The sequence below is a fragment of the Nicotiana sylvestris genome, chromosome 4 (genome assembly GCF_000393655.2).
Source record: "Nicotiana sylvestris chromosome 4, ASM39365v2, whole genome shotgun sequence".
NCBI lineage: Eukaryota > Viridiplantae > Streptophyta > Magnoliopsida > Solanales > Solanaceae > Nicotiana > Nicotiana sylvestris.
This window is the reverse complement of record NC_091060.1, coordinates 175,043,846-175,057,428: the sequence shown is the minus strand read 5'-3', so window position 1 is coordinate 175,057,428 and position 13,583 is coordinate 175,043,846. Positions and strand designations below refer to the sequence as shown.

The following is a 13,583-nucleotide window of genomic DNA, read 5'->3' as shown; positions in this document are numbered from 1 at the left end:
ACTTCAAGTTCTTCAATCTACTTCCAATGTGACGAAACACACTTTTACTACTCGGATTGACACCAAATTTTGTGTGCAAGTCTTAAAAGACATTACAGAAATATTCTCAGTCTTGAAAGCCCGTTCGGACCTTGATAATTCAATAACCCGCTCCAAACCAAATTTAAAGAACTTCAAAATCCTTAAGGAATCAATTTTCACTATTAGGCGCCAAAATGCTCCCGATTCATCCAAAACCCGATCCAGACATACGCCCAAGTCCGAAATCATCATACGAACCTGCTGGAACCTTCAAATCTGGATTCCGAGGTCGTTTACTCAAAACATTGACCGAAGTCAAACTTGGCCTTTTAAGCCAACCTTAAGGAACCAAGTGTTCCGATTTCAACCCAAACTCTTCTAAATCCCGAACCAACCATCCCCACAAGTCATAAATCAGTTAAAGAAAGTACGGGAAGTCTTATTCAGGGGAACGAGGTTCTAGAAAGTAAAACGACCGGTCAGGCCGTTACATTCTCTACCTCTTAAACTAACGTTCGTCATCGAACCAGTTTAGATTCATACCTGAAGTTCTAAATAAGTGTAGATATCTGCTCAGTATGTCCTCCTCGGACTCCCAGGTCGCCTCCTTGGCTGGTTGGCCCCTTCATTGGACCTTTACTGCAGAAATCTTCTTGGATCTTAACTGGCTCCTCCTCATAACCCAAGCTCTCATCTAGCTGAATAGTACTGAAGTCTAACACATGAGACAAGTCAGCGTGATACCTCCAAAGCATAGACACGTCAAAAACTGGATGAACTCCCCATAAGTTGGGGGGTAAAGCAATCTCATAAGCAACCTTCCCAATTTGCCTTAACACCTCAAATGGGCATATAAACCTGCTGCTCAACTTGCCCTTCTTTCCGAATCTCATAATACCCTTCATTGGTGAGACATTCAAGAGAACCTTCTCGCCGACCATGGATGATACATCCCATGCCTTCTGATCTGCATAACTCTTCTGTCTGGATTGAGCTATGCGAAGTCTTTCCTGAATCAACTTTACCTTTTCCAAGGCATCTTTCACCAAATTTGTACCATACAACTTTGCCTCACCAGGCTCAAACCACCCGATAGGAGAGTGACATCGCTGGCCATATAAAGTTTCAAATGGAGCCATTTCGATGCTGGACTGATAACTGTTGTTGTAAGCAAACTCTACCAAAGGCAAGAACTGATCCCACTTCCCTCTAAAATCAATCACACATTCTCTAAGCATGTCCTCTAGGATCTGAACTGTCCACTCCGACTGCCTGTCAGTCTACGGGTGAAATGACGTACTGAGCTCTACACGGGTACCCAACTCACTCTGTACGGCTTTCTAGAAATGAGAAGTAAACTAAGGGCCTCTATATGATATGATGGAAACAGGAACACCGTACAATCAAACTATCTCCCTAATGTAGATCTGACCCAACCTATCTGAAGTATAAGTAGTCACAACCGGAATAAAGTGTGCCGACTTGGTCAACCTGTTGACGATGACCCAAACTCCATCAAACTTCTTCAATGTCTGCTGCAACCCAACTATAAAGTCCATACTGATGCGCTCCCACTTCCACTCAGGTAGGTCATCTGCTGAAATAGGCCTCCTGACCTCTGGTTCTCATACTTGACCTGCTGGAAATTTAAGCACCTAGCTACATACAACTATGTCTTTCTTCATTTTCCGCCACCAATAGTGCTGTCTCAAGTCACGATACATCTTCGTAGCACCTGGATGAATAGAATACCACGAGCTCTGTGACTCCTCAAGAATCCTCTCCCTCAAATCGTCAACATTAGGAACACATACGCGACCCTGGAGTCACAGAACACCATCATCGCCGATAGAAACCTCCTTAGCACCACCCAGTAGTACCGTCTCTATGAGGAATGCTAAATGCGAATCATCATACTGTCGGGCCTTGATCTGTCCCAATTACGAAGACTGGTCAACTACATTGGGCGACTATACATGCTAGAATCTGGCTGGGCTCTAAAATGTACAACCTCACAAGTCTGTTAGCCAAGGACTGAATGTCCAAAGCTAGTGGCCTCTCCTCTACTAGTATGAATGCCAAGCTACCCATACTCTCTGTTTTCCTGCTTAAGGCATCTACGACTTTGCCTTGCCCGAGTGATAAAGAATGGTAATGTCATAATCCTTCAGTAACTCAAGCCATCTACACTGCCCCAAATTGAGATCCCTCTGCTTGAACAAATGCTGCAAGCTGCGATGATCAATATAAACTTTACATGACACCCCATATAGATAATGCCTCCATAACTTATGAGTATGGACAATCGTTGCTAACTCTAGGTCGTGAACAGGATAATTCTTCTCATGAATCTTCAACTGATGTGAAGAATATGCAATAACGCGCCCCTCTTGCATCAATACACAGCCCAAGCCAACGCGTGAAGTGTCGCAATACACATTATATATCCCCGAACCGGAAGGCAGCACTAGAACCGGTGTTGTAGTTAAAGTTGTCTTGAGATTCTGAAAACTCGCCTCACAATCATCGAACAAATAGAAGGGAGCACCCTTCTAGGTCAATCTAGTCAAAGGTGCTGCAACGGAGGAAAAACCCTACACAAATCGGTGATAATAACCTACTAGCCCCAGGAAACTTCCGATCCCAGTCACCGAAGTGGGACGTGGCCAACTCTAAACTGCCTCAATCTTCTTGGGATCCACCTTAATACCCTCTCCTAATAAAACATGCCTCAAGAATGCCACTGACTCTAGCCAAAACTCACACTTGGAGAACATAGCATATAGCTTCTACTCTCGCAATGTTTGAAGCACCACTCTCAAATTCTTCTCATGCTCCCCCAGGCTACGTAAATAAATATAGTTATCTGCATGTCGAGAGTTCTAACACTAATATGAAATAATAGGGGCGTGCTCGATGTGCATGTATCACATCCCCTGCGGCAAGCTTCACTAAAGCCTTCTTCGGGAGAGAGACTGAGACTATTATTTTAAAGCTCCGTTTTGAAGGGTTAAAGGAAAGGATGAGCTCTACATCATAAATACTTTATTGAGATGAGCTTTAATACCCTCTTCTATATATTTGGCCATTTAATCCATCTTCTAACTTAACAACTACATGTAATATATAGATTTTTTCAAGAAAATCTTAAGAGTATTTCAATAACTCTAAGTCTGGGAAATTTTAGATTTTGACAAAAAGGTAACTACTTCTTTCCAATCTTATATATTTATGAAGAAAGATTTGTATTTAAACATCGATTTATGGAACCCTAGTGGGAAGATAAAACTAGCAGACAGTTACAATTTTTCCTCGAGCAGGGATCTACAGTTATATTTGACTCCTTTTACGAAGGGGTCCATACAGTGATACAGATTACATGATCCTTTCTTGGAAATCCTCCCAAACATAAAGATTTGCTATGACACAATGTTTACCGAGTTTATTGTCGATTTGTTAAATTGATTTCTGCTACAGGAAACACATGAATAGACTGACTATATATACTGTCACGACAAAAAATCTGTTCAAGGTCGTGACGGCGCTGGACACTACTATCAGGCAAGCCAACACCAAATAGTTAATTTAGTTCTCATTTTAATATTTTTGAAATCAAAATTTCCTTTGATTATGTAATAAATGATGAATAATAATGGTTTTAGCAAATTTCAATATGGAATAACCCATAATCATCCCCAGCGTCACAAGTGCATGAGGATCAACTAGGAAAAATAAAATAAAATACATCATCTGTCCGGAATAAAACATTGGTAGGAGAGAAATAAATATAAATACTTTGAAGGAGACTTTGCTAGTTGCGGATCGTAACATAAGATGCAGCTCACCTAAGTCCCCGTATCAACCGCGCCGATGCGCCCACAAGGCCACTAGACATACATGTGCCTATACAACAAAATATACAACAAGTGTAGTATGAGTACGAAAATAACGCGTACCCAATAAGTATCCCGTCTAACCTCGAAGAAGTAGTGACAAGGGGTCGACTCCGACACTTTTTATGAGCTATAAATAAAATGCCAATGATATGATTTAATAAAATGGCTGTAAGCTCATTATTTTGAAGTAAATAAATAATTCTTTTATAATTAAAAAATCTTCAAATTCATTTCTCATCTTTTAACAGTTTATCTCAAGCCAATGAGGCAATATCATTTATTATGAATTCCAAAACAATTAATTCAATCATGCCGAGGTTGTATGACCCGATCCAACACATATATATAAACTGAGCACTGACGAGGGTCGAACGGCCCAAACCAACATATAAATATAAAATGTGCACTGCCGTGGGTCGAACGGAGAGAACCATAGATGCATCTATTTAACTTGCCGAGGCGAACGGCCCGCTCCCATGAGAGTAGTAAAAATTTACCCTGCTCGCGGAATATAATTGTGACACGGTTACACATAAAATTTCTCAAATAATTATTATTATTATATTCTTTAATTCTTTTCAACATATGAAATCCAATAAAAAATTTCAAGCCTCGAAATCCTCAATTTCAACCCATTTCAAGGCACTTAATAAGTATACTCGATCTAAATTCCTTTCAAGGCAAGTAAATAACAAGATAAATAACGGTATCAGCAAATCACAGTGTAAACCTAGGACTACACGGATATAGGCATAATTAGTAGCTATGTACGGACTCTCGTCACCTAGTGCGTACGTATCCCCCACACATAGAAGTATGTATTAATTTAGTTCGCCTATGGGGTTAATTCCCTCTTACAAGGTTAGAAAGAAGACTTACCTTGCTCCAAAGTTCCATAACCAGCTCACAATCCCTTCCGATGACTCAAACTGATTCCCAACACTCCAAACTGGTCAATAATTATGGAAACCCATAAATATATACTCAAATACTCATAACAATTCAATTTATAACAATTTTCAACTCCGCTTGAAAAGTCGATAAAAATCACTTCCAGGACCGCATGCCCAGATTCCGGATTTTTTTGAAGATAAACTTTACCCATAACACCGCAGACTCAAATATATAACTTATTCCAAATTGCATGTCCAATTTTATGGTCAAAATCTAAAAATAAGAATTTCTAGGTTTTCTACCAAAACCCCACAATAATCTCCATGTTTAAATCCTTATACAAACCATGTATTTTACTTATGATGAGTGGGGATCACTTACCTTGTGTTGCTTGATGAAAATCCCCCTTTGAAGCTCTCCAAAATTGCCCCAACCAAGTAAAAAATGGGAGAAAAATGGCCAATTCCCATTTTTATAAAAAAACCTTTTGCCCAGCGACCTTCCGCACCTACAGACCAACATCCGCTTTTGTGGCTCCGTAAGTGCGGTCAAAATCTCGCTCCTGCGATCCTCTTCCGCTGCTGTGCCCATTTTTTCGCTTTTGCGCTTGCGCAGATGCAGGCAAGACTCCGCACCTGCGGTCCTTCCCCTAACTGTCCCACTCTGCTTCTGCGACTCCTAGTCCACTTCTACGGTTCCACACATGCGGCCAAAACCTCGCACGTGAGGTTACACTAGATATCAGCTGCCTCAACTCTTCCTCAAATTCCAAATTCGATTTGTTAACTACCGGAATCCACCCGAGGCCCTCGGGACCTCAACCAATTACACAAACATGTCCCAAAACACATTACGAACTTATTTGAGCCTTAAAATCACATCAAACAATTCTAAAACCATGAATCACACTCCAATTCAAGCTTATTGAACTTTAGAACTTCACACTTCTACATTTGATGCCGAAACATATCAAATCACGTCCGATTGACCTCAAATTTTGCACACAAGTCATATTCGGCATTACGTACCTACTCCAACTTCTGAAATCGGAATCCAACCCCGATATCAAAAAGTCCACTTTCGGTCAAACTTCTCAAAAACCTTCAAATTTCTAACTTTCACCAAATGACCCCAAAATGGCCCACGGACCTCCAAATCCACTTTCGGACGTGGTCCTAATATAGAATCACCATACGAAGCTATTCCCATACTCGTAATCCCAAACAGTTATCGATAACTTTGGAGCCGAAATGCTCTTGGGTCATCCAAAACTCGATCTGCACATATGACTGGTTGAATTCAGTTACCAGATGATTCAGAGTTGAATTGAAAGAAAGAATATAGTTTTGGAATCTTAAGTGGCCGGAATGAGTTTTGGATGATGTCAACAGCTTCGTATGGTGATTTTGACTTAAGTATGCATTCAGATTCGTACTTGGAGGTCCGTAGGGTAATTTGAGGCATTTCAGCTAAAGTTGGAAAAGTTGAAGTTTGGAAATGGAGAAGTTTGACCCATAGTTGACTTTTATGATATTTGAGTCGGAATGTGACTTCGAGAGTTGGAACAATCCGTCTTGTTATTTGGGACTTTTTTGCAAAATTTGGTGTCATTCCATGTTGGTTTGATTGGTTTCGGCTAGATTTTTCAAAGTTGGAAGATTTGGAAGTTCATAGTTCAATTCATGGAGCGATTTGCATTTTCGACATTGTTTGATGTGATTTGAGACCTCGAGCGAGTCTGTGTGAGGTCATAGAACTTGTTTGTGTGTTTAGAAGGGGTCCGGGGGGGCTCGGGTGGGCTACGGGTCATTTTCCCTTAGTTTTGAAATGCTGGTTCTAGTGTCTGATGTCCTTATTCGCGATCGTGAAGCCCCTTTCGTGTTCACTATGCGTCTCTGTTGATCTCCTCAATGTAACTACTCGGTCAGTCTTTTTGAGAATTAATGCCCTGATCTCCTATTAACTGCTTTCCCCGTGTATTTTTCTACTATTGTGATTTGCTGGGATGGTTCATTTTAAATTTTGGAGTGTTTTGGGACACTTAGTCCGTAAATAGAGTTTAAGTCTTAGAATTTGGACCGTAGTCGGAGCAATGTAAAGATGGCTCTGAAATGGACTTATGTCGATTCCGTTTGCTCAGTGGGGTGATTTCGGGCTTAGGGGCATGTCCGGATTGTATTTTGGAGGTGTGTATCTTATTTAGGCTTAAAATGGCGAAAGTTGATTTTTTGGAGTTTCGGGTCGATAGTGGAAATTTTGATATCGGGGCTGGAATCTAATTCTGGAAGTTGGAGTAGGTCCGTAGTGTTGAATATGACTTGTGTGCAAAGTTTGGGATCAATCGGACGTGGTTTGGTTGGTTTCGGCATCAGTTGTAGAATTTTGGAAATTCAAGTTCATTATGCTTGAATTGGAGGGTGATACATAGTTCTAGCATTTTTTGATGTGATTTGAGGACTCGACTAAGTTTGTATGATGTTTTAGGATTGGTTAGTATGTTTGGTTGAGGAACCGGGGGCCTCGGGTGTGTTTTAGATGCTTAACGGATTTGATTTGGGACTTAGGCATTTTTTGAAGTTGATGAACCTGTTGTTTTTGCACCTGCGGATTTTGGACCGTAGGTGCGGTGCCGCAGAAATGGTTGGGTAGCCAAAGAAGCGGAAATGGAGCTAGACAGCAAGGACCACAGATGTGGCCCAGTGACCGCATAAGCATCCCCAGGCCGGATAAGTGACTTCCGCACCTGCGATAATTTTTTTTTCTGCAGATGCGGGACTGCAGAAGCATCCCCATAACCGCAGATGCGAAAATCGCTAGGCAAAAAAGGGGAGTTCGAGGGTTTGAGGTTTCATAACACAAAAATTGATTTGGATTTCGGTGAGAGGCGATTTCTCGAGGGATTTTGAAGGATAACTATTGGGTAACGAATTCTAACTATATTTTGGATCATATACCTTAATCTATTGTTGTTTTCCTCATCTAATTAAGGAATTTGTGGGTGAAAGTTTGGAAATGGATGAAAAAGTTCCCCAATTTTAAATCTGAGTTATGAATAGGAGTTTGACGTTAGATTGGGATCATTTTTGTACAAGTGTACTCGTGAGTAAATGGGTGTTCATAATTTGTGACTTTTACCCGACTGCGAGACATGGGCCCGGGGAGGATTGCGTTTTTCCTATTTTCTTACCCTTGCTTGATTTCATTAGTTAAATTAGTTACTTGTAGTTATATTTACATTATGCAATTGGTTTGATTAGATTTGGGTCATTCGAGGTCGGATACTCGTGGCAAGAGCGTGATTTCGGATTGATTTTGAGCTTGGTTCGAGCTAAGTGGCTTACCTAACCTTGTATGGGGGAAACTCCCCTTAGGATTTTGGTACTGATATTATATGAATGTCGTATATGTGAGGTGACAAGTGCGTACACGTGCTAATTGTTGAAAAACTTATTTTCATTAAGTAATTAACTATGCCTTCCTTTAATTGAGCAATATTAGTATATGTAGCCTCCTGTTTAACTTAGGAAAACATGTTTATGTGTCTTAACTGTCTTATCTGTTTTAGCTATCTACTTGGATTTTGTGTAGCATGTTTAGGGTAAGAATTATCTGTCTTCTTTGCTACAAACTTGATTAGAACTGTAGATGTTTCCTAGATGGAACTGTTGTGTATATTGAATGAGTTGTGTATTTATTTTGGGACTACGGAACGGTATTCCGAGATATCCCCCTGTATGTTTATGTTTGGGACTACGGGATGGTATCTCGGGAGATTCCCCTGTACTGGATATTTACTTTGGGACTACAGAATGGTATTCCGGGAGACCCGCTTGCACATTTACGATTTGGGCTATGGGACGGTATCCTGGGAGATCCTCTATACATTTACGCTTGGGACTACGGGACGGTATCCCGGGAGATCCCCTTGTTGCTATCTCTATGTACTGAATTATTTCTTCTTGTGATTTTATTTTTTATTGATTGTTAGCATTTTTTACTCTAGTGCGATATTTCATACTGTTTTATCTTATTATATGTATAAACCAGTAAGGCACTGACCTGATCTCGTCACTACTCGACCGAGGTTAGGCTTGACATTTACTGGGTACCACTGTGGTGTACTCATGCCATTTCCTGCACATGTTTTTCTTGTGCAGGTCCAGGTACTTCTTCCCAGCCATACTTCTAGTGAGGCGAGGCGATCTTAGAGACTTCGAGGTATATATGTCGCGTCCGCAGACCTAGAAGTCCCTCTCTATTCCTCCTTCAGTTATAGACTTCTTGTATTTTCTTCATTGTTAGATTTCTGTAGTTAGAAACACTATGTACTTCTATAGCTTGTGATTCATGATATTTGGGGTTTTGGGAGTGCTTATGTTCAGATCGAGAGTGTTTTATTATATATGTCGAGCGGCATTTTAAACCCCTTTATTATATTTACCTGTAATTGTTAGTTTTCGTATCTTTGTTTCATTTTTGCAAATTGTTAGGCTTACCTAGTCGTAGAGACTAGGTGCCGTCACGACAGTTCACAGAGGGAGAACTTGGGTCGTGACACTCGATTTCCTTCTTCGCATTCGCGTAATTTTCTTCGCAATCGCGTAGCTCTGCACATTTCCCTCTTCACATTTGCATCTTCTATTTCTGTTTTCGCATAGTAGAAACCTAGCCTTGAGCACTCGTACTCGTTACTCATCGCGTTCGCGTGTTCCCTATGCGTTCGCGTAGGCTTCTGTCTTTTCTTCTCTGGCGTTCGTGAGCATGTCTTTGCGTTCGCGAGCGTGTCTTCGCATTCGCGAAGCACAACCTGGGCAGCCTTCATTTTTCTTCTTCGCAAACGTGATCCTTTCTCCGTGTTCGCGATGCTTTAACATCTGGGTAGAATATAAGTTTTTCAAATCGAGGGTTAGACCATTTTTATCACATTTTAACTTCTAAAGCTCAGTTTTGAGCGACTCTTTGTGGGTTTTTCAAGTAACTTGATTGGGTAAGTGTTTTTCACCTAGAATCTATTATATTCCATGATTTAATCTTCATTTTTATCATTTAATTTGAGTTTTGAGTTGAGGAAAATGGAGGTTTTTAAAGAAAATTTTCAAAAATAAATGATGGTTTGAAAGGCCAAATGATATCGGAATTTAATAATTTTTGTATGGTTGAACAGATATTGGAATGGGTATTTGGATTTTATGAAATTTACCGGGTTTCGAGGTGCGGGTCAGGGGGTAGACTTTTGGACCAAATTTTGGATTTTGTTAAAGATTGAGATTTTATGATCCAGAATAGTTTCTTATGAGTTTTATTTGTGCTTTGAAGTTATTTTGGTTAGATTTGAGCCGTCCGGAGGTCATTTCACCCGAGAAGTTTATTTTAGAGTATCGGTCTATCTTCTTTGAGGTAAGTATCTGTCTTAACCTTGTGTGGAGGATTCCTATTAGGATTTGAGTCTTCTATGTTGATTGTAGTTCGTGTACGCGAGGTGACGAGTGCGTGCTCAGACTTATTTGTGGAAAGTTGGCCTTTAGGGTTCTTAGGTCCTTATATTCACTATGTATGAAGTTGTTCTTGATACGTTTGAGTTACACTTTGCCAGTTTCACTTCTACATGCCTTAATTAGAATTAATTACTTTAGGATTCACTCTTATTGCCTATTTGACTCGTATTTGACTTAACTGAAGATTTTGCATCTTCTATCGTCATGCTATCTTTTCATAACTGCTTATCTTTAATTGAAATTATTATTATCTCATCATATAATTCTTTAGTCTTAATTGTAGTTATGATTATCTTCTGCTACTTGTCCTTATTTTAATTGTTGAATATCCTTCGTATTTGCTCAACCTTAAAAGGAGTTTAGATAACCCATATCTTAGTTGATTTGCCTTTATTTGAAACCATTTGACTCGTGTTGGCTTCCTTATTGTTGACTTGTATAATGTGGGATCGTTGCTACATATTAATTTTTCCTTGTTGAATTGTTCCCTTTACGCCTAGCATTCTTTACTGTGGTTATTCCTTATGAACCGGTTCTACCGTTTCTTTGTGATTTAAAGTTCTTGAGTTGATTTACTCATCGTACTTTGTATTTTTGTCATTGTTGTTGTTGTACTTGTTGTGCTGATGTACGAGGTTTCTGTCGTGTTGTAACTGTTATCTCGTTTGGTTGTGTTGCATATTTACTTTGGGACTACGGAACATTATTCTAGGAGATCCCCCTATAGTGCATATTTACTTTGGGACTACAGAACGGTATTTCGGAAGTTTCTCGTGCATTGTATATTACTTTGGGACTACGGAACGGTATTTCGGGGGATCCCCCCTGTATTGCATATTTTGAAATTTAAATTAAGTGCAATGTCATTTTCTTCACTCAAACTATTTTGAAAGTAAACTTATCCTGCAGATCATGATATATTGATATTTTTGCCACGTGAGTTGTCTGTGTGGTTGTGATAGAAATATGGCCACGAGGTGCCAAGGAATATGAAAATGGGTTGAAACCCATATTGTATGATTATGAGATGAGGTGTCACAGGGTGACTTATATTCGAAAGATATTTATTTGAAAGGATTATTCGAAAGGTATTTATTTTGAAAGAACTATGTTTGAACAATATTTATTTGAAGGAAGTATATTTGAAATATCTTTATTGGGAAGGATTATATTCAAAATATTTCTATTTGAAAACTTATGGAGGAAAGATTTATATTTGAAGGATTTGATTAATTGGTTGGAGTTTGTTGGCTAAGACCTCATATCCTTCTCTTTTCCCTTTTTGCTTGATAATGACTTCTCAATTTCTGAGATATTGAAGTTTAACCGTGTAAATACTCATGAATATGAAAATTTTCACTTCTTATAATTCATTCTACCGAAATTAATCAATTGAGTTGGGACATTTTGAATTTAACTTTTCCATCGAAATTAGCCAATTGTGTATACAAATCTGAGTTGAGAAATTTGAATTTAACTTTGTGGAGATCCATTAATAAAAGTCTGAATCTTTTTGGAAAATTCATAAAGTATTGCTGAATGATTGAATCAATCATTCAAATTTGAGATAATTTGATTTGAACTGGGCGTGAGATGCACTGGAGAAATCTGAATCTTTTGTAGGATAAAGTTTTGGTAAACTCTTAGGGTGTGCAAATTGAATCAACCTGTCATTCTGACTCGGATAGTTTGAATTGAACTGGGTGTGAGCTGATGTGACGATCCAGCCAGTCGTCTCATACATTACCGCTTCATTTTCCCCATTTCTGCTTCTTATTACTTTGTTTATCGGTTCTATATGTGATCGGGTTGATTGACTTGAGTTCGGAGAGGATTTGGTAAAGTTTGAGGCACTTAGTCTCTTTTGAGCAAGCTTAAGTTGGAAAAGTCAACTAGATGTTGACTTATGTGTTAGAGGGCTCGGATATGAGTTCTGATGGTTCGGTTAGCTTTGGTAGATGATTTGGGACTTAGGAGCATGATCGGAATGAGTTTTGGAGGTTCGGAGTAGATTTAGGCATGAATTGGCGAAGTTGATATTTTGGCAATTTCTGGTTGGTGTGTGAAATTTTGATATAGGGGTCGGAATGGAATTCCGAGAATTGCAGTAGTTCCATTGTGTCATTTGGGATGTGTGTGCAAAATTTCAGGTCATTCGAACGTGGTTTGGTTGGGTTTTTGATCAAAAGCGGAATTCGGAAGATTTTTGGAAATTTAGGCTTGAATCCGATATGTTTTGGTTGATTTGATGTTATTTGAGGTGTTTTGAAGATTGGTACAATATTGAAGAAGGTTATGGGATATGTTTGTGCTTTTGTTTGAGGTCCCGGGGGACCTCGGGGTGATTTCGGATGATTGACGGAGGAATTTAAGATTTTGTGAAGTTGCAAATTTTTCTGCTTCTAGTATTTCCGCACCTGCGGACTGGGGACCGCAGGTGCGACGCCGCATATGCGGGAAAATGATCGCAGAAGCGGAAGCTAGGAAGTAGGCAGGAAACCACAGAAGCGGTTAGGAGGACCGCACCTGCGATGGCGCAGATGCGGATATAGGATCGCAAATGCGAAATAGAGGAACATAAGTCAAAATCGTAGAAGTAGTTGGTTGACCGCAAATACGGTACCGAAGAACCGGCAAATTTGCCGCAGATGCGAAAATGCCTGGGCCAAAAGGTATAAATTGTGTTCTTCGCGATTTTGAGCTATTTCACCATTTTGAGTCGGCTTTAGAGCTTTTTGGACGATTTTTGAAGAGGGATTTCAAGGAAACTTCATTGAGGTAAGGATTTTGGACCTAAAACCCGTTTCTATGGTATTATTTCACGGGTTAGGCTTGTAATTTATGGAATTTAAGGATCAAAGTTTGGGGAAACTAGGGCTTGAAAATTTAGACCTTTGATTGAGGATTTGAAGGACCATTTGAGGTCAAATTTCAGAACTTTTGATATGTATGAACTCGTGGGGAGATAAGGAATCTATTAATGTAAAAATAATTGAATTCCGAGACATGGGCCCGAGGTCGAGTTTTGGTAATTTCGGGTTTTGTGTCGTATATTGATTATTTTTACTTGAGCTTCGTTTCCTTAGCATATTTTGACGTTATGATTCTGATTTTGAATAGATTCGATGTGAGTGGAGGCGATTCGAGGGGCAAAGGCGTCGCGAGCTAGAGATTTGACCGGATTGAGGTGAGTAATGATTGTAAATGATGTCATGAGGGTATGAAACCCCAGATTGCATATTGTTGTGTTGTATCAAGGTGACACACATGCTTGATG

At 39.6% G+C, this 13,583-nt stretch overlaps 1 protein-coding gene across 1 annotated transcript; it reads right to left on the bottom strand.

Moving 5' to 3' along the window:
• Nucleotides 1-572: 572 nt before the first annotated feature.
• LOC138890555 (uncharacterized) lies at nucleotides 573-1,259 on the bottom strand. The gene has a single exon (XM_070173950.1). It carries the CDS (start codon nucleotides 1,257-1,259, stop codon nucleotides 573-575), a length of 687 nt encoding a protein of 228 aa, XP_070030051.1.
• Nucleotides 1,260-13,583: the final 12,324 nt, after the last annotated feature.

Excerpts from the sequence above, each read along its gene's own strand:
- LOC138890555 (XM_070173950.1), bottom strand. The coding sequence starts at position 1,259 with ATGCTTAGAGAATGTGTGATTGATTTTAGAGGGAAGTGGGATCAGTTC.